This window comes from Arachis ipaensis, chromosome B8 (assembly GCF_059453495.1).
Source record: "Arachis ipaensis isolate K30076 ecotype BB chromosome B8, ASM5945349v1, whole genome shotgun sequence".
Lineage (NCBI taxonomy): Eukaryota > Viridiplantae > Streptophyta > Magnoliopsida > Fabales > Fabaceae > Arachis > Arachis ipaensis.
In genome coordinates, this window is record NC_142443.1 from 22,154,561 (window position 1) to 22,176,661 (window position 22,101).

Consider the following 22,101-nt stretch of genomic DNA (forward strand, 5'->3'; position numbering starts at 1 on the left):
ACATTTCCGCGAAACTAGTTTCCTTTTATTTTGATGTCAGTTTAGATGATGAATGTATAGTTTCACACTCTAAATATCAGTGGTTGAAACTTTGATTTCCTGTACTTTTGCCAACTTTCGTTTCATACATACATAATCACAAACATGACCCAAAGTGATACCAAATACACAAATAATTAATACATTTCATTTTCAACATTTCGCATGTCTTACATCATTTCTTACAACTAAATAAAGCAAATATCAGGACAACAAACATCACACATATGCTCCACCCAATTGGATTTTTTTGAACCTCTAACGCTTCTATCCTCTTCTCCAACAACATTATCCTGTTTTCCATTTCTTTGTTCCAGTGATGCTCTTCACCATGCAAAATTTGCTCCTACCCCAGGTACCTTGTAAAACCAACACCAAGACCAGCTATGTGCTCGTCTAGCCACAAAAACAACTTGCAACATGGTTGTCTTACCTACACAAAATCAATCCTCAAAGCTCAGAAAATCTGGAATTGAGGATAAACCCTAACACAAACGGAGTTACACATATTTCCTTTGCATACCTTATAAAAGGGACATCCCAGAAATAATCTGTTCGGATTGCTGGTCGTCCTCGACATGAACAGGATTGTGTTTTCTCCATAGAAGCACTTTGGTGACATGTCCTCTTTTCCATCATTTCCGTTTGGAAGTAGGCCTCTTCTCGAGCTTGACGACACTCCTTCGGATGCCATGGTCGGAATGCTCCCTTTCTTCCTTCACCTGCTTCGCCCTCAGACTGCATTTGAAGGATTAGGGCTCAAGGTTTTCATAGATTGGGGATGGGGGAGAAACGGCAGCGTTTTGGACTCTGGGGACAAATTTGTCCTCTTCTCGAAAGCCCATCTGACGTGGCAGCCCATAACGGCCAGGTCAGCGCCACGGGAGCCACGTTACCATTTTCCGTCAGGGCAAATGGAGACACTCTAATGGAGGGGTAAAAATGTCCATTTTTCTGGGGGTCAGGGACATTAAGGTATTTCCTAATCTTCGGGGACGAAAATGTCTGCGGTAATAAAGGTCAGGGACGGATTTGTCCTTTACTAAAAAAAACAGAATTGAAAATGACTAAAAGAAAGCAAGCCCGCTACGAACACAAGCCCTTTTGGCATACAAGTTCATACAAGTTGTCCCAAGTCCAACAAAAATAACCCTCACATTAACGTCACTCAATCGTTCAATAGCGCGCTATTATGAAAAACGCTTCTTCTTCTTCCTCGATCAAAATCCCAACCCTGGAGATTCAAACAACGCTCGAAATCTCTGAAAAACTGTCAAAATTATCGCGAAAACTCAAGAAAATCTATAAAAGAAGTTCAAAATCTTCATCAAGAAACACCGAAACAAAAGATGAAAGATTATTAAAGGTACTGTTCACTAATCGTCCAGTTTTTTCACTTTTCTCTTTCTAATTTCGATCGCGAAATACTAGATAGTCATATTTCTGTTTATTTAGTAGATTTATTATGCGTTCTTGCTTTAAAGTACATATCACTGTTCTCATCATACTGTTCAATCAGTGATAACTGTTTTACGTACTGTTTCACGTATAATTTAATGTATATTTTCATGTGTTTGAGTGATTTTAATGTGTTTTTGTACATGTTTGCATGTTTCGAACTGAGTTTGTCTATAGAAACTGAGTTTCTATAACTAGAAACTTTTGTTGTATTTCAAGTGAATTCGCGTGTAATTGGTGTTGTTGTCCTATCCTTGCTGCAACTAGAAACAGAATATTTTTCTTGTGCTTCTGATGTCATTTTATGCATGTTTGATTGAGTTGAATATTATTTTGAACTAATATTATTTCATGTAATCAAAAAATAATAGAGGTGTATATGGCTTGTATTTCAGTATATTTCAAGTGAATTTGCGTATAATTGGTGCTGATGTTGTCTTATCCTTGCTGTAACTAGAAACAGAATGTTGTTCTTGTGCTTCTGGTGTCATTTTATGCATGTTTGATTTAGTTAAATAGCATTTTGAACTCATATTATTTCATGTAATAAAAAACATAGAGGTGTATATGGCTCGTATTTCGGTGTATATCTGGTGAATTCGCGTGTAATTGGTGATGTTGTCCTATCTTTGCTGCAACTAGAAATAGATATTGCTCTTGTGCTTCTCATATCCTTTTATGCATATTTGATTGAGTTGAATATCATTTTGAACTCATATAATTTATGTAATAAAAAATAGAGGCGTATATGGCTCGTATTTCGGTATATATCTGGTGAATTAAGGTGCACCTGGTGCTGTTGTTATCTATTAACGTTATTTTTTATTCATTATAGAAAAAATGGCAAGCAAGAACCCTGCACTAAAACATAATGTAAACACATATATCTTAGACCAACTCGATTTTTCCTTGTATAAATATAGTTTATTTAGATGATTCTCGTTTGTTTACAGAAAACTCGCGAGTTGAGATGCTCTACAAGACTCCTTCATGATAAATCGAAAACATGAGTCATGAAAAGAAAGCCATTGTCCAAAAAATGGGATTTGCTAGTTTGATGCACATCCCTCCCATGAATGTGCCGCATAAGCTCTTGAAAGAGTTGGCATATTCCTTTGATCTAATAAAAAACATATTGGACACTCGATGCGGTGTATTGAACATCACCCAGAAAAATATAGGAGCTGCCCTTGACTTGAATGCATCCGGTAATCGATTACATAAACGGTTTATACTTGCATTTTTTATAATCTATTCTGTTAATTGTTTTGATGTATTTTTACATTATATCTGTGTTATTGAAATATTTTTGCTGCTTTTGTAGGGCCGTTCTTTGCAAGCAAAGTTAAATTCTGAGAGCTTGCTGAGGAGGACAAGGAAGTTTATAAAACCTTCCAAGGCAAAACTTTGAAGCAATTGACAGACTCGATGATGGAGATCAGTATTGACAGGAACGAAGATTGGCTTAAGTTCAAGAGGACATTCATCCTCTACATTTAAATGTCGTTCTTGTTGCTGACAACCATAAACAAGGTTTCTCTCGTTCACATACGCTGGTTTTTTGTGTGCACACCATACGTGAGTGGAATTAGGGTGATCATATCCTCAACTTCCTTATCAAGGGCATAAGTGAGCACATATTGAAAAAGAAAAAATTCGTTGATGGCTACTTCTATGCTCTCATGATTGTACACTTTCATGAATCCACACACAAAAACAAGCTGGTGGATACAATTTTTGGACCACCCTGGTTGTAACACTAGACTAAGGAGTTGCTGGTTCAGAGGATAGAAGCTGAGATTAAGGATCATATGGTAACTCAACAGAATTCTTTCTTTAATTTTGGTGTATTTGTTTTATATATCTGATATAAACTAATGTTTTACCTGTTTTAGGGCATCGTCAAGAGAGCATAGTTGAGAGACAAATTGACAAAAATGAAGAAGAAAGAAAAAAAAGGAGAAAAGAAAAACGATACAAAAGAAGAAGGACATTTCTTCAGAAAGTGATAATGGCACTGACTTTGAGTTCGATTCTGAACAAGACTCAGAGGAGGCACCAAAACAAGAAAACAACCAACAAGAAAGGCAAAAAAGTAAGTATTGTTTTTCGTTATATTTTGTTATTTTATTGTGTTTATTGCCTGATGATTGTTTACTGTCCAGGATGCAATCCAAAAAGAGCAAGCACATTGTTCAGGATTAATCCTCGAAAAACCAAACTGAATTTGATAATGAGTAAGATTCAGAAATTATTATTCGAATGCTATATTTTTTATTTTTATCAAAATTTTATTTATTAACAGAATGTTTCAATTTATTGTCAGAAGTGAAGAATTTGAGCAAATAACAAAAGGAAGATTGAAAAAAAAAAGTTCACAGTCCGGCAATAAAGTATGCATTGCTTTCGGAAGGTATTTTATCAATTTTGTTGTGTGTATTTTCTTGATGATTCCTTACTTTCCATGATGCAATCCAAAACAAGAAAGCACGTTATTGAGGATTCATCTTATGAAAAAGAAACTGAATCTGATCATGAGTAAGATATTGTAACACTATCTTTTCTTTTTCATCAAAATTTTATTTGTTAACATAATCTTTTGCATGTACTGTTAAAACTGAACAAATACAACAATTAAAAGGAGCAAAAAAGAAGAAAACAAATTATAAGGCTGCACAAAGGTATGTTTGCTTTTCAATATATTTTGGTAATTTTACTATGTTTTTGTTGCCTGATGATTGTTTGCTTTTCCAGAATGCAGGAAAAAACCCCAGATATACCAGAAGGTGGGTTTCACTCTACAGAAGCCCACCATGATTCTTTGCAAATGTAAAATTCAATATGTAAAATCCTTTCTTTGATAAAATTACCTAAATCCTGATGTAATTAATTACTCTAGTTTTACTGAATAATGTTTATTTTGTCCTTAAAATGCTGGATATGAACCTGGCAAGTGAAAATGATCATGTGTTTCAAACACAGACAGATCAGAGCAGTATAAATAAGCCAAGTGATAACATGTAAGTTTTGTTTCTCTTGTCATTTCCTTAATTCTTGTGTTACCATATTCTGCTTCTGATTCCATATATATATATATATAGAAAAAAAGCCCTTTAAAACTTTATTCAAGAAAAAAAAGGTAGAAAAAACTGCAACTATGTAGGTTCTCATGCAAAAGAAGTTGTGTTTTTCTTCAATGCTTGTGGTGTAGTTGTGATGTGATTTCGGTGTACTTCAGGTTCGCGAAACAGGAAGAATCATTCAAGGAACCAGCTTCTGTTCCAGGAAGTAATAATGAATGATAATTCTGAAGGACAAATCAGTGTTCTTCCGAAACAAACCCATTCTGAATCAGAACCACTGGACATGTGAGTTTTCCAACTCACTTTCAATGTTCTATTTCATTGAGTTAACCATTTACACTTGAATGTTTACGCCATATTAACCTTTTCATTTTTCTTTTCCTTAGAGTCCCACTTCAAGTATTTGTTCCTGCTTCAAGCCCTCCCCAAACTCAACAAACTGCTGCAACTTTACCTGGAGAGGGAGATATAGAAGAAGAAACTACTAATGCGTAGGTATTCTTGTTAATTAAGGTGCAGTTGATGTTGTTGTGCTCTTTTTGTTGTAACTAAGCAAAAGAATATTGATTTTGTTCATTTATTACTTCTGCTGTCATTTTGTGCTTATTTTATTGAGTTGCATATCTTTTTAAATTTTGGTTATTTGGTATGTATTTTTGTGTATTTCATGCGAATTGAGGTGCACTTGGTTTGAATGTATTAATTAAATTCTATTTCTGTAATCCTAAAGTTTCCCACAACATCAACAAGCTGTTGCACAACAAGAACCTCAACAACCACTTCAAAAACCTCAATAACCACCCCCTCAAAGAGTGACTGATGTAATAATGATGGTTGCCAATGTTGCCTTGAAAAATGACTTTCTTGCACCATCATTCAGCCTTGGATTCACTCAATCAAGTGAGGAGGCTACAGTTTCTAAAGAGGATGAAGCACAAGCTGTCAGGAGAAAATCTCAGGATAGCCCAATATTGGTGAAAGACTTGGAAGAATTGGTGAATGTCATAAATACTGGGGTTGCAGCAGCTTTAAATTTTGTTAGAGATAAAAGTCCCTCTCCAAAAAAAGTGCAGCCTACAATGAGCTTCCTCGACAAATTCAAAACTCCCATGAGGTAGAAGCAATATCAGATGAACTTAAGGAGAAATGCTTTTATTGGGTGACAAATATCAAGACTTATCAAGATGATAGCACCAATGAGTGGGAGACAATTTTTATATTGAAGCATGAAAAATAATTGGAAATAAGAAGAATGCACTTTGAATTCTTAAAAATTGAATCCGATGTCGAAAGTCTGGTAATCCTCTAATAACGTTAATGATTTTCTTATCAATCGATATGCCATATATGAATTAAATTTGGGTTTTTGTTTTCATAGGTTGTCTCGGAAATGTGCCAAATTCTCAACATCAGAAAAATTGAAAGATTTCAGAAACTCATACTGTCTGCCCCCTAATATTATTGTAAGTTGTAGTACATTAAAATTTTGGTGTATTTTTAAAATATATTGTTTGCTGTAACTAATTCTTTCGGTGTTATACAAATTTTGCAGAATTGTGCATTGTCGAGTCATGAGGGCAACTTCCTTCATCCAAAAACTAAGAAGCCCTTCCGAGTTGAAGACTATGAGGACCACCTCCCATTTTTGGACAAGAAGAAGCTTGCATCCCATCCGTTTGTAAGCTTTGATTTTATAAAGTTTCTTAAATAATTCTTACATTAGGTAGCAATTAAGCTAAAAAAATTGTTCTCTCTGGTGAAACTTCAAATATTTGTCCTGGTTTGCGCATTGGTGGTTATGAATAGCAGATGTTGAAAAGAAGAAAATTCATGTCCTCGACCCAATAAACAAAAAAGCTCCTACAAAAGAGAGAACAACAATCAATACATTTGTTATAAGTTATTTATTTGATACAAATTTCTGTTTCCTTTATAAATTTTTTTGTTTCTATCTATTTGAAATAAGGTGCACTTGTAGTTCTATGGAAAAAGAATAATAAATACTATAATGCACAGAATTGCTTTTCGAATACACTGAAAAATATTCAAATAAATATTGAGTTCGAAAGGTTGAAATTATACTTGCCTTGTTTTGTTTTTAGGACTTCATCATTTCAAAATTGAGGGGTGTTTCCTGTAGAAGCTTTGATAGAAAAGGATGAGGGTGTCGAAGCACCATACAACAACATCAGTGGGCAGTTGACAAGGTATCAAATCTTTCTATTTAATAAATTTTATGGTGTTTTCTCTTACTCTACTATTTTATTGTGTTAATTTGTTCTTATTTTTAGCTATGATTGTGCAATATATGTTATGAAATGGCTGGAGTTAATTGTTCCAACAAAGATAAAAAAAATATTCGTGGAAAAATTGGAAATAGGTAACTATCTTTAAAAATAAATAACTCTCTATTACTAAATTAACGAACTTTAATAAAGAAATTACTTTAAACTGTAGGATCAATTTGATCATTTTAGAGTGGAATATGCTTCAACCATTCTATTTGAAGAAATGAATCGACTGAGAGATAAAGTCATTGAAGAATGTGAAGCAATTAGACTATCTAAGCCGTTTGCTGCACTACTTAGTCCTTACTGTACATTGAAATCATCAGATATTGATAGTAGATAGTTTGATATTGTAGATTGTATCTTTGTATTAGCACTACATACATTTTTATGAACTTGTCTATACTGTATTAAAATGCTGTAAATCTGAATGAATCCAGGTTAAAAAATGTAGGATAAGAAGAAGAATTATATTATACGCCGAATTAATTTTTGAATATACCGAAAATTTTTCAGATAAACACCGAATTCTCTAGGTTGAAAGTAATCCTCTAGGGTAATTTGAATTATTACCCTCCTTAAGTATTTAATTGTCCATGTATTGTATATTTAAAACAAACAAATTCCTTCAGATAGTTTAAGACACTAATTTCCAATCAAATAGCAACATGTCAAAAATGGAACAAAACAAGAAAATATAAAAAAAGAAGAGCATGCAGAATACACTGAAAATGTTTCGTAGTACACCGAAATAGTGTCACGCTACACCGAAAAAACTATCCTATGCTACTGAATCTCTGAACTGATAATTCATAACATGCCCATGATATTGGCTGGAATTTGACTGTACCACTGAACCACAATTAAAAGGTTCAACTGCAAAAAATAAATCATATATTAGCAAAACTATTAACAAAAATAAACTAAATTTTCTGTATTTAAAGAACATCACTTTTACCTCACTTAGAACTTTTGTTTTCTTTTTCTTTGAAGCATTTGCAATCTGTTTTTCCATCTTTGATCCCAATATATTTTTGGGACGTCCTCTTGTTCTCACGCGTGGAGGGCTTTGAAGCTCGTTAATATCTTTCAAGGAAGCATCTTTGTGAGATAACGAACATTTTCTTTTACTTTTGGCTTTGTGTTCTTGCATCTCAACCATAGCATTATCATAAGCGCGGTGTAGAATCATAGTCAACTCCTCAGATTCTAATGCAAATTTATAGATATTTTGTGACCGAAACACCAAATTGTCAAATCTCTTGCTTTTTGGCTCCAACAGAGGTTCGTCATGGCTACTCTTGATATGTGTGTACCTCCTATTTACATTCTTACTCCATCGTTCTAATATATATCTTGGTGACACTTTATTTACTCGCTCAAAGTTTAACGCGCTCAGAGAACGACGGCACAATATCTCTCTTGACTCGAATAATAAGCACTAGTATTTAACTTCAGCTGATATCCTGTCGTATGTAACTACAAACTTGTTGAATGTTGAGTTAGAAACCTATTCTATAACTTCATATACTGTATAACCTAGAGCGGGGTGTATTGATCTTGTGATGCAATTCACATTTCCTCTGAATTGTGCTTGGACTTTCCTGAACTTCTCGTCAGTATACACATGTTGAAACTGAGCTTCTATTGATGATTTTGTTACACACAGTATGACGTTATGAAAATCTGCAGCATTCTCTCTCTCTCTCTCTCTCTCTCTCTCTCTCTCTCTCTCTCTCTACTCTCTACTTCCTAGGCAGTTATCGTATTGTTTGACAAATTGGATGAGTGAGCTGTTGCGCATAATAAACTTGTTAAAAAAAGCATGCATGCTCTCGCTCCTTTGAGCGCTTCTCATCTCGGCCCAGAAGTAGTGATCAAGACAAACTGAAATTCATAAATGACGATATTAAAAAAGTTCTGAAAAAACATCTAAATTAGAACTAAAATAGACTAAAAAACATACAATTTGACACCTATATTGCACAAGAAAAACATATACTAAAATTAACATCAGTTAATCCTAATAAAAACAACATTACCTGAAAGCCACTTATTGTCCCCAAGACTATACATCATCAGAAAATCATTCCAATTCTTATCAAATGATTCTGTTATAAGAGAGTTCCAAACAACTTGACTCGTCTTGTGTTCCATTTCTTCGTATCGCTTGTAGCCATTTAATTTATTTGGGATCGTCTTCATGATATGCCAAATGCACCACCGGTGAATTGTTTTGGCATACAAGCCTTAATAGTCCTTTGCATCGATGCACATTGATCGGTAAGAATGCCTTTTGGAGTATTTTTTCCCATGCAACGAAGCCAACATTCAAATATCCATTTGAATGATTGAGTATCCTCGTTTTTCATCAAAGCATATCCTAGAAGTGTTGAATGACCATGGTGATTTACCCCAACAAAAGATCCAAAAACTAGATTTTATACTTGAATACAACGACACAGAAACAAAATCATTAATACACCGAAATCATATCTCTGTACACCAAAATTTTACCAAATACACATAAATTAGAACATCATATTACATGTTTGTATTGTAAGTGGTATCAAATGAAATAATATCTCTAAAATACTCATAGGCAACCTTGCTTCTTGCGTCGGCCCAAAAAGCAATCTTAATCAACTGATCAACCACAAGTTCAAGCTCGAAAAAGAAATTTTAATTCTTCTCTTTCATTCTTAATAAGTATTTCCCAAATTCTTTTGCATCCTCTAGTTCCGAAACATTCTACACTTCTCTTGTGATATAATTTTTCACCTCTTTTTCAATGAAACTTAACTCACGATGACCCCGTAATGCTGCGATAAATGATTGAGATGTTTGCTTGGTTTGATTCTAGCTTCCTCATTATTCTCTATTGTACGTCATACGGACATGCTTAATTTCCTGTGTTGTTTAAGCATCTTTGATTGATTTGCACAACAGAGATGTAAATGATGCAACACACCCTTCAAAATGATCCAAACACCAACGTCAGGCAATATGTGTATATAAATTCTTGCAAGACAATTTAATCCAGCTGGGGGATTTGTCTTCTCAGTTAGAGATATGTTTGATTTCATTTTCACTTCCCCTCTTTGCTACATGTAATCAATTGGTTCTTAATTTCATTTTTCTTCTTATTTGTGCTCAGAATTCTTGTAGAAAAATTTGCAACTTTTAAATAATCTTTGTAGAATTTTGCAGCATCTTCAATCATGTTAAAAGTCATCCCAACCTTTAGAACAAGCTGCTCATCAACATTGCACAGAAGCTGCAAAATACACCAAAAATAGTCCACCAATACACCATATTAAAGCTAGCATACACTGAAGCTCATCATATAAAATAATTAAAGCTAGCATACACTGAAACTCATCATAGAAAATAATAAAATCAAATTCAAAACTCATCATCAAACAGAAACTAAATGATTTAATTACAGAATTATAAACTACTAACAAACTACTTTATCTAGATTCAAATCACACCTCACTACTTGATTCAATTCAAAACAATAATACAATTCACCCTTGTTCAATCAAAAATTCTGAACCTATAAATACACCGAAAAGTTTCCACAATACACAAAAAAAATTCTAATATACACCAAAACAAAAATGGAACAGATTTATCAGAACTCCTACATTACTTTCAATTCAAACCATCAATGATGAACAACAATTTTTACAAACAAGAACAATATTATTCACCTATAGAATCATAAATTACCAACAAAAATATTAACTAGAATCAAACTGTACCTCAGCCACTTGATTGGATTCAAAATAATAATCCATTTCGTTCTGGTTCAATTGATCATCTGAACTTGAATCATTCATTATCTTTAACAACAAGATAACTGTTCAAAACGAATTTTAGAGCTTGATTTAAAAAACATAGAGATCGAAGGAAAATTGCGAAAAACTAAGAAAGAGAATGTAGAGAACGAAGGAAGAGAAACACAAAGATGGAAGAGAACGTAGATCGAAAACGATGAGAAAATTTGAAAAAGGAAACGAAATCCTTTCGAAAAAGGCAGTTATATATTCGCGCATTGAATGAAAAATTGGTTAGATAGTGGCGCGTGAGGTGAATTAGGTTAAAGAAACTTGTATGAACTTATATGTGTAAATGACTCGTATGTGGAGAATATTTGAAAAGCAAAATGGAGTCTCCCAATACTTATATGGACTCGTGACTCTTATTTCCGTACGTTAGTGTGACTAGGAATTCTTAGAGTGAGTGAGTGTATGAATGAAAGAAAATTTCTCTAATTTATTGAAACTAATCATATTTATAGAGAAAAAAAATCTAAATTAATTGATATAACCTTGGATTTCAAGTAAACTTCTACTTCATGTAGTTTTAGACTTCGAACAAACTTGGATTTCAAATAGTTTTAAACTTCAAATAGTCTTGAACTTCAAGCAAACTTGAACCCCAAATAATGTTACACTTCAAACAAACTTAGGCTCCTAATATAAGGTAACTTCCACCAAACTTAACTTATTTTTATTTTCTCTAACTATGATGTCATACATATATGATCTTTTTTTTTTGGTTTACCCAAACAATATCCCCCAACCCAACAGGTTAAGAACTAATCCGTCGCGGATCTGACCTCCATTTAAGGGTCATTGCTTGCCAATAAATTACTGCATACACAAAGCAGATTTCGAACTCTGACACTTACTTAAGCGGACAAGTGAATTTTTTCCAACGTTAACCGTTTGTGCCAAATTTTTAGCACAAGAGACTTAAAAAAGAGAAAAGGACAGAGAAGCCCAATTGGGTTTTGTAGAAGCAGGTAGGTACAAAGGATATACTTAACTTGGCATAGTGTTTTAGGGCAAATACCGATTCTCTTCCTTTTTCTTAACCCCAGACCAAACCCCTCTTCTTCATTTCTTCTGCTACTCAAATAACTCTTTAACTCTCTCTATCTCTCTCTCGGAGACCAAAAAGGATTCCTTTCTAGGGTACAGTGTCGCGAGTGGTGTGTTTGGTAAAGAATAATCGATGATGGAAGTGGAGCCTATGGATTTGCTTCGATCAAATCTTTCCCGCGTTCGCATCCCCGAACCCACCAATCGCATCTTCAAGCATGAATGCTGCCTCTCCTTCGATACCCCCGTAAGCTAAATTCCAAATCAAATTACTATTAGGGTTTTTCTTTTCTTTTTCACCCCTGAATATCAGAGCTTCACTGAGCAATTTTTCTTCTTCTTTGGATTCCTACTGTCTTAGCTCATTTTAGCTGGAAATGGAATCAAAATCAGTTCTTTGATGGGTTTTGTTTATTCAAATGATAGGTTATATATAGATATTGTTGTTGTTGTTGAATGTTGAGCTGCACTGTGAGTTGAATTTGATGCATGTTGATTGGTTCTGAATTATCATTTTCTTTTTGAATTCTATTTTTCAGAAGTCAGAGGGTGGGTTGTACATCGACATGTTCACTTTCCTTGCCTTTGGGAAGGACTGTGTGGGTTGGAATTTCGAGAAGACTGGTAACCCTGTTTATTTGCATGTAAAGAAGACCAAGAAGCTGGTTCCAGAAGACAGGCCTACCAAGAAACCAACCCGCTTGGCGATAGGTTCGTGAAATGAAAATTAAGCTTGCTCTGATATTCAGTGTTCTGCCGTTGCTTCTGCTGTTTTCTGTGATGAATAAGGGGGCTTTCTACCAGTTTGACAAATTTGCTGTTCTTTTTGTGGATGTATCATCTTTTATATATCTTGTTGATTTGTAGGGGTTGAAGGGGGATTCGACAACAATGAACCCGAATATGAAGAAACTCATAGTATAGTCATTTTACCAAACTATATATCTCTTCCATTCCCATCTGTTGAATTGCCAGAGAAGGTACTTGTTTATGGTTCTTTCTGTCTTTTGTTATGGTGGTGTATTTCTTTTTTATTTTTCTTATTTCGTTAAAAATACTCCAGGTAAGGTTGGCTGCAGATGCTATAGTACTAGCTGAGGGTGCTGAACGGAAGGAGCAGGTTGCAGCTTGGACTGCTGATAAGAAAACAGTTAGTACCTATGCAATGAATTTACAGCAACTTGACAATGGTGTTGTCATCCCTCCGTCTGGTTGGAAATGTGCCAAGTGTGACAAGACGGATAATCTTTGGCTAAATCTGACTGATGGGATGATTCTTTGTGGGAGGCGAAATTGGGATGGAAGTGGTGGAAACAACCATGCTGTTGAGCATTACAATGAGACAGGCTACCCTCTTGCTGTAAAGCTCGGGACTATCACTGCTGATTTGGAAGCAGCAGGTGATGCCCTACAGCATATTGTGCTTTGACATTCTTATAGTCCTAGTAGTTTCAATGATTTACTTGTATTGCCTGATTCACTTTGCAATCATGAAGGGTTACCATTGCCCACATGATCATTATGTTGACAAACTTCATTGTTTTGCTATAATGTTGGTTTTAAATAAGTAATGTGAAGGAGAGGCTAGTAGGTTTTTTTTCCTTTAAATTTTTTTTTGTTTTCACATTCGGTGCTAATTATGGATAATGTATTTTGGCAGCTCAGACGTTTACTCATATCCAGAGGACAACAGCGTCTTAGACCCACATCTAGCACAGCATCTGGCCTTTTTTGGCATTGACTTCTCATCACTGCAAAAGGTTAATTCTTTCTCTTGTGTTGATAACTTGATATATTCCTGATGGTACTTGAATTCCGTGGTATTTTTTCACCCGAACTTATGACTGTGCCCTTTGACCATCTTTAAAAAGAAAATGTTTCATTGTGCAAATATATGCCGATTGCTTGTCAAGCTTCTTCCCCTTCTAAGCATTAGGTTAATGTGAGTATTGTTGGATGTTTATGCAGTGGACATGATGTCACATAAGAGTTTGAATGTTACATGTTATCTAATTGCCAATTTATTATGTTCAGACTGAAATGACGACCGCCGAAAGAGAACTTGATCACAATACCAATTTCGATTGGAATCGGATCCAAGAAAGTGGAGAGGAAAAGGAACCAATTTTTGGACCTGGATACACGGGATTGGTCAATCTTGGCAACAGGTAGAGTAGGCCTGTTTGACTCTTGGTTGCTACAGTGTACTACTTTATCTGCTTTCTACTGTACTCATTTTTATTTCTTTCAGTTGTTACTTGGCAGCAACTATGCAAGTTGTGTTCACAACAAGATCATTCTGTTCAAGGTCTGTTCGTGTCTTGTATATTTTTGCCTTCTTCAAATTGTTTGAACCATATTTGCAATTTCGCAGTTGCTTCAATATCTTATATCTGGTATGATTGTGTGGCAGGTACTATATAAACCAAAGTCTGAAAAAGGCATTTGAGACGGCTCCTGCTGATCCAACCGTCGACTTGAATATGCAACTGTAAGTAACTAGATTATTGTAATTTATTAGAAATCTGTTGCAATCTCTTTTCTAAATCAGTATGTGCTTTGTGTCTTAATTCTTGGAACAACTTCGGCACTGCATCTGTGGATCTTTTGTTTATAATATACTATTATACTTCTCGGATGGTAAACATGGATTTGGGTATTAATTACACATGACATTCTCTCTTCTTAATAAAGCAAAAGGTTATAAATAACGAATAGCTTCTTCAAAACAGATTTATCTTCCCATACAAAAATCTTCAAAAGAAAAGTATAATAATGGTTCGTCTTACTCCAGGACAAAACTGGCCCATGGTCTACTATCTGGCAAATATTCTATGCCAGTTTATGAGGTGCGTAACCATCAATACATTTCTGTTGAAGATATGTTCAGATATGTTACTGTTCTTAATATCACCTTCTTTCCTCCAGAATGATGACAATTCAAGCATTGATGCCACAACTAAGACTCCAGTAATTTCTCTATCTCTTTGATGACTACGATTTCTAGTCAGCTTTTGTCATCATGAATACTTAAAATTTTTAATTGATCAGTTTCCTCTGCGGGCAGTGTATTTTTCTAGGATTATATTCACTACTAGTTTTTGTCAATGGGTCCCCCTCCCCCCTTTTTCTTTTTTAATGCGCATTCATCAGAATTTTTTATTTGTTTCATCTTATTGTTTTTAATTTTGATTAGTTTTTTCTTTCCTATTTTCTCTGGTTTCCCTCTGCAATATACTCAAACATTAGAAACAGGAAGGGATACCTCCACGTATGTTCAAGTCTGTGATTGCTGCCAGTCATCCTGAATTTTCATCTATGCGGCAACAGGTATTTTTATTCCCTTAACAGGAATCAATAGTGTGTTATTATGTTGCTGGAGATGTCCATAGTTATTTATGAACTTGCATTGAAATCTAATTTTAGTATTTTATGCTATATATATATGAACCTTAGAATGTATCTTCCTCTCATCACAAGGCACTAGAAGATGGGAAGTAGATATGTTTTACTTACAATTGTTATGATGAATTTTACGTCTTATAATTAATTTTGGCCTATTACTAGCGCTAAAACTGACAACTTAAGGACTTCTGTTTGAAAATAATTTGTTCCTTCTATTTTCGATATACTAGATTTTTTCCATTTAGGGACATTTATTATGCTATCCTCTTACAGTTTGTTTCCAACATATTGTTAGGATGCTTTAGAATTTTTCCTTCATTTTCTCGATCAAGTTGAAAGATCTAATGCTGGGAAAGCTGAACTAGATCCTGCAAAGTGTTTCAAGTTTGGTATTGAAGATCGAATCTTGTGTTCATCTGGAAAAGTTGCATATAATAAAAGACGAGACTACATTCTATCTCTTAATATCCCATTGCACGAAGCAACTAATAAAGGTGGTTTTTCAAATCATAAGCCTGGACTTAAATGGGAATTATTTAGATCTAATATCTAGTGCTTTTGTTTCTTTGAGAATTGCAGAAGAAATGGAATTATTTCGCAAATTGAAAGCAGAGAAGCTTTCTGAAGGGAAGGATGTGTAAGTCCAGATTCTCAGGAATCTTGCTATTTCCTAGATTTGCTTATATAGGTTTTTCTAATGATATTTTTTCCAATAGGTCGGCCGAAGAGATTGTACGTCCAAGAGTTCCTTTAGAAGCTTGCCTTAGAAACTTCTCAGCTCCTGAGGAGATACATGATTTTTACAGCACTGCCTTGAAAGCAAAGACAACAGCATTGAAGTGAGCATTCAATAAAATTTAGCTTATATTACAATGACATGCATGTTGGTTCATATAGGATAGAAGTTACATATGGTATTTCATGGCTCCTTGGCTTCATGAGAAATTTAATCTGTTATCCTCATTTGTGCTGGGTAGATAAAAATATGCATTGGTTGGTATATTTTGTTGCTGTCCTAAGTAGTGGTGGTGTTATTATTAATAGTACATTGGAAGTAATTTTGCTTCTGAAACTCTTGATCTGCAGGACAGCTGGTTTCACATCATTCCCTGATTACCTCGTGTTACATATGAGGAAATTCGTTATGGAGGAGGGATGGGTGCCCAAAAAGCTTGGTAATTCTTCTATCAAGATGTCATTAGTGCACTTTGCCTAGTATTATTTTTCAAAGAATTTCATATTACTAATAACTTGTTTTCTTTCAGATGTGTACATAGATGTTCCTGATATCATAGATATTAATCATATGCGTAGCAAAGGTCATCACCCAGGGGAAGAACTGTTACCAGATGCGGGTATGTGACTTTTTAAGTAGATAATAGATATTTGATTTCAGAGAAACATGCTTGTGTCAACTAAACTATATATTTGATTTCAGAGAAACATGCTTGTGTCAACTAAACTATGTTGGGATTAATCAGTCTGGATATGTATTCTATATATGCTTATTTATCCATTCGGTCGCATCAATGGGTTGTTTACCATGTCAAGTTTTCATTTTTTGAATGAGTTGCTTGTATTGTGTAATATGTTCTCTATTAGAATTCCATGTTGGTTACTTGGTTTTCGAAGATGGTATTTAAGTTAACTAACCACATCTGCATCATGTTGCACAGAACCCATTGACGAGGATTCAAACCAACCTTCCGCCAATGAAGACATTGTGGCACAGCTGGTTTCCATGGGTTTTAACCAGCTTCATTGTCAGAAGGCAGCTATTAACACCTCAAATGCTGGAGTAGAGGAGGCAATGAATTGGTTACTATCTCACATGGATGATCCAGGTTTCTATTTTGCTTTCCTTTGTCATGCGAATCAATTACTTTTAGCTGATCCTGTGGTTGCTTTTTGTTGTAAACCTAATATTCAGGGGATAATGGTAATTTTTTTCTATTAATTAGATATTGACAGTCCTATTTCAAAAGGGAACAGCTCTGACAACGTTGATCAATCAAAAGTGGACATACTCATTTCTTTTGGATTTGAAGATCATGTTGCTCGAAAGGCATTGAAGGCATCGGTAATTATTCTATGATGTTTTCCTCTCCCCGTTGTTGGATTTTGTTGGGTGAGTTCGTCCAGACAGTCTTTGAACTGGTAACACCTGCCTTGTAGGGTGAAGACATTGAGAAGGCAACAGAGTGGATATTCAGCAATCCCGATGCATCAGTTTCTAGTATGGATGCTAGTGCATCAAACACAACCTCTGCTTCAAATGATGTTGGCTTGTCAGATGGAGGAGGAAGTAAGTTATTACCTTTTTCAATTACTTTGTTTTGGTATATGCTGTAATTGTCATTGCCCTATGGTGTGATACTTCATCCTACTTCTCTGCTCATATTCCATTATTTTTCATTTAAGTGTTCATGTTGGTTTTAATTAATTTTTGGGTACCTTTGGCTTTTCACAGAATATCGACTTATAGGAATTGTTAGCCACATGGGAACCTCGACACATTGTGGGCACTATGTAGCTCACATTTTGAAAGAAGGTAGATGGGTTATTTTCAATGACGCCAAGGTTGCGGTTTCGGTCAATCCTCCCAAGGACATGGGCTATCTATATTTTTTCGAGAGGATTGATGGTTGAATTAGATACTGTTTTTTTGATCACATGTTTGAACATTGTGATGATGAACATTTCATCTGTAAAGAGGATAGAATGGCACAAACCAGCTACCTACACTACATACCTTTCTTGGTGGCATGGTAAACACTCATCTTTGGCTGTACCATTATTTTTTGGGTCTGCCAGTTGTGCTTCCATTCTGTGAGAACTAGACCGAACGTTCATACCTTTTTCAGATATTTATAGAAATGGACTGTTTAGAAATTGAATAGCAAAGCGTTATTTAGTGAGTTTATCAGTTTATGCACGAGATTGTGTTTCACATTATATCCCGGCAAGTACTACTTAGTGTAGAAGTTGAATGGAAGTTTAAGGAACTAATGTGTGTTTGGTTTGTTGATATATTCAAGGTGAATTTTAAGAGAATCTTTTAGGATATAGATAGACCACACTGCATCTAATATATTTAAAGATGGGACGACAAAATATTTTTAAATTTCAGAGAACTTTAAATAGTGTTACGAGGAACATATCTTAGGACTCGGCTTTCAGGTGAATACGTTTACGTTGATGTGTCAGCTGAGAGTTGTTATATGTTAGTGATATGGTAGCATATAATTGCAACGTCAATATCTGTGTCGAGTGTTAACTTTCAAAGTATAATTGAAACATTAGAATAAAATTAAAATAAGACATTTTAGAGATAAAGAATATACTTTATTTCTTATTCATGTTATGTTTTAATTTACGACACGTGAAACATGTAGTGGATTTTATTGGGAACTTTAACAGAGAAAAAAGGAGAGGGAGTCAAAGCTTTGAAACAGTTTAGTAGATGCGTAGACGGAAGAAGTTGTAGACTGTTGTGATGATGATTTATGAGTGTATGTGTTTCTATTCAGTGTAGCGTTCAAGTTCCACAATTCGCTTTTTCTCTTCACTTTCAAATTCCAATTATGTGGTCCCTCCCAAATATGGAAATGCATCCAGAATAACTAGTCTTTAGAGTTCCTTCTTCAGCAATTATTTATACCCCAATTTCTTTCCATACAAGACTCGCAAAAATCTATCTAAGCTATTTACGAGATTATTGTTCATTACATATTTGCAACATGCAAGAAACCTAGAGTTGTATGTGACCACACTATGGTAACTTTAATTAATTAACCGTCTTCATCGATGACTTATTATCCACAATAGGCCAATAACGTCACATTTAAAAATCGGTAATATTATATGACCAAATCATTTTAGTAACTAAGTTTAATTAAGTTGGTTAAATAATTTAAGGATTGATAATAAAAATTTTTAATTGAAGAAGAACAAAATAGAAGAGACATAAGAAAAAGAAAAAATATACTTAATTAAATGTAAATACAAAAATAATTTATTCACCTAATTTTTTTTTTTGAAAATTATCTAAATAAAGTTACCATTCGCTTGATTAGCTATCTCTCAGGGATGGAGCAATGTTCACACATTGTTTGATTAGTTAATTAATGCATGGTACATGCTCACTAGGACTTGCCTAACTTTTGAACAATTTGAATTATAAACTAATTAATCAAGCTATCCATATATGCTTTGTTGTGTGGACGAAATCTCAAATCCTCAAAGGATGAAAATCTTCTGTCCCATCAATTATGTTCTGCCAGTTGCCAATTGAAATGTATGTTTATTTATCTCTATAGTTGCCTTACATTTTTTATTTTAATAAAGTATAAATTACCTATGTTCAATTATGCATGTGTATCTATATTATGTATCAGACTAGAAAACATTGTGATTGGTGGAGACAAAAGATAATATAGAGCTTGTTTCATGTAACAAAACACTTGGTAGATGTAATTATCATATATATATATATTATGCATATTTCTTTAATTAGATACCAAAGGAGTAATAATCTAATATACATGAGTTCTGTGACACAGCGTGCCATTTTGGGTTTAAATTTTTTGGGTTATTAAAATTAAGTAAATGTGATATTATATTTTATATAGTTAGTTACGAATCTTGCAAGATAATAATAATAATAAATCATCTAGTAAATAATAAATTCATGAGTGTTATAAAAAAGAACCTTCAAATAAAAGTCTTAAAACTGAACTAAACAAATGTAAAGTATTGACAAAACTAATAATATAATAATGAGCATATTACAGCACAACTTGAAATGATAAAACTGAGTTCAATGCAATCACAAAAGTCCAGAGTTATTCAATCTATTTGATATATTATATTTATACATCAACATGTTGCTTCCATAACTGTCCCTTTCATCTTCGGTGGTTGTTGTCCCATTGACAAATGTTGTTGAAGATGATGAATTCAAATTACTGGGGCTAGAAGATGAAGCTGTAGAAGTGGATAACATTGAGTTCATCAAATTGAAATTAGCCATAATCTCTTCACGACACAAAATCTGATTATTTTCCAGCAAGGAAGGAAAACCTTGTTGATTAGCCATGTAACCGCCACCATTATAGTGCCACAAATTTGGTAATGTATTTTGATGGTTAAAAGGGATTTGAGGCTCTAATTTTGATTTCATGTTTTGGGTTTCCACATGAAAATTATTAGCACAAGGTTGGTTTGGTTGGAAGGCTTGGCTAGGGTTAAGGTGAATTTGATTTTGCAATAATAGAGGGCTAATAGTACCAAGTTGGTTTTGTTGGATGAAATATTTTTGACTAAAATTGCTGTTATTTTCTGTCGGAGACAATTCTGTTCGAATCTGCTGATTTAAAATGTTGTCATTGTTTCTGCTTTGATACGATAGAAGAGATGCGAGCAAACTTAGGACTTGGCTTGGATTATTTGCAACACTTGATGATCCAATACCAAAGAGGGTAGGGTAATAATTATTATTAATTTGGGGTGAATTATTGTTATTGTATAAGGTTGAGCTTAGAATTGAAGAGAGTTGAAGAACATCAAGGCGTGGTGTATGAGTAATTGGATCAATCCCCATCTTCAACAATTTCTTCTTGATGTGAGTGTTCCAATAATTCTTAATCTCATTATCTGTTCTTCCGGGTAAATTAGCAGCAATTGTAGACCACCTAATAAGCATTACACAAAAAAGTTTAGTTCAATTATAAATAATGCTGTTCAAATTAATTAAGTTAAGCATATATAATTGACTTTGAACAGTACTGTAGTTTCCTTGCCTAGCTAGCATTCTAACTATATATATGAAATGAATTTTAATTCTTTACACAATCGAAAAGTCTATGAATTAGTTGGCAATAATTCTGTATATTACATGTGCAAATTCAAAAAGGTTCTTCTTTAATATAATTTATACATAGACTAATTAAAAATGAAGGATAACATGCACATTAAAAAAATAAACAAGGAACATTATTTAGGTCATGCTAGGTTTGATTTAATAATCTTACTTGTTTCCCAAAACAGTGTGTAACTGGATGATCATTTCTTCTTCTTCAAATGAGAATCTTCCTCTCTTTATATCAGGCCTCAAGTAATTAGCCCACCTTAGCCGGCAACTCTTTCCACATCTCTTTAATCCTATATATTAATTATGTATTCATACATGTTCATTCAAGATTATTAAATCATTACAAATATATTCATGTTAAGTATATACATAAATGTATAATAATACCTTATTATCTAACACACGTACACTTAACTAAGATGATTATTAATTAAAAGTGGCTTCTGAATATAATTGGGCATTATTATATAGTTAAGGGTTATAATATAATTAAGTAGCTAAGGTAGCACAAATTAAATTAAAGTACCTGCATTCTTAGGAAGGGTTCGCCACTTGCCATGCCCATGTTTCTGAATGTAATCAATGAGTTTTTGATCTTCCTCCGGAGTCCATGGACCCTTCTTCAATCCATTATTATTGTTCTTTTCACTAGAACAAGACTTGGCCATGATGATTAATTACTTAATTAAGTTAAAAAACAAATATTATGAACACTTAAGCTTGTTGTAAGGAGATAAAGGAAAAAAGGTTATTGCTCTACTACTTGCAAGCAATAATAACGAGTAGGAAATAAATAAGAAAGCATAGAATATATATATAAATAGTTAGAGAAAGGGGGAAGAAGAAGGATGAGAAAGCAATGTAAGGAACATAATCTAAGTCAATGGGATTCGGTACCGTCCTTTGTTCATTACTTAGGAGACGTGTCTTACTGTAAAGAATAAAAAATACATTTTATGAGAAATTAAATTAAAGCATCTTATAGGCTTATATTCACTGTATATATGTATGTGTCACCCTGTCATGTAACTCTTTTCTCTAACACCATCTCACCACAAAATTAA

The 22,101-nt window shown here is 34.0% G+C and overlaps 2 protein-coding genes across 2 annotated transcripts; one reads left to right on the plus strand and one right to left on the minus strand.

Annotated features, from left to right (window-relative positions):
* The first annotated feature begins 11,664 nt into the window (after window positions 1-11,664).
* UBP14 (ubiquitin-specific protease 14) lies at window positions 11,665-18,062 on the plus strand. Its single transcript, XM_016314948.3, has 20 exons — window positions 11,665-12,007; window positions 12,300-12,471; window positions 12,628-12,740; window positions 12,824-13,160; window positions 13,426-13,520; window positions 13,795-13,928; window positions 14,012-14,068; window positions 14,174-14,251; window positions 14,555-14,609; window positions 14,689-14,730; window positions 15,010-15,090; window positions 15,461-15,659; window positions 15,745-15,802; window positions 15,882-16,004; window positions 16,252-16,340; window positions 16,431-16,520; window positions 16,842-17,009; window positions 17,127-17,245; window positions 17,341-17,470; window positions 17,636-18,062. Exons 1-20 carry the CDS (start codon window positions 11,894-11,896, stop codon window positions 17,812-17,814), a joined length of 2,433 nt encoding a protein of 810 aa, XP_016170434.1. The 5' UTR covers window positions 11,665-11,893; the 3' UTR covers window positions 17,815-18,062.
* A 1,776-nt stretch (window positions 18,063-19,838) lies between these two features.
* LOC107611999 (uncharacterized) lies at window positions 19,839-21,817 on the minus strand. The gene is made up of 3 exons (XM_016313849.3): window positions 21,564-21,817; window positions 21,198-21,327; window positions 19,839-20,858 (listed from the first exon to the last, which is right to left on the minus strand). Exons 1-3 carry the CDS (start codon window positions 21,703-21,705, stop codon window positions 19,994-19,996), a joined length of 1,137 nt encoding a protein of 378 aa, XP_016169335.1. The 5' UTR covers window positions 21,706-21,817; the 3' UTR covers window positions 19,839-19,993.
* Between the last annotated feature and the right edge of the window lie 284 nt (window positions 21,818-22,101).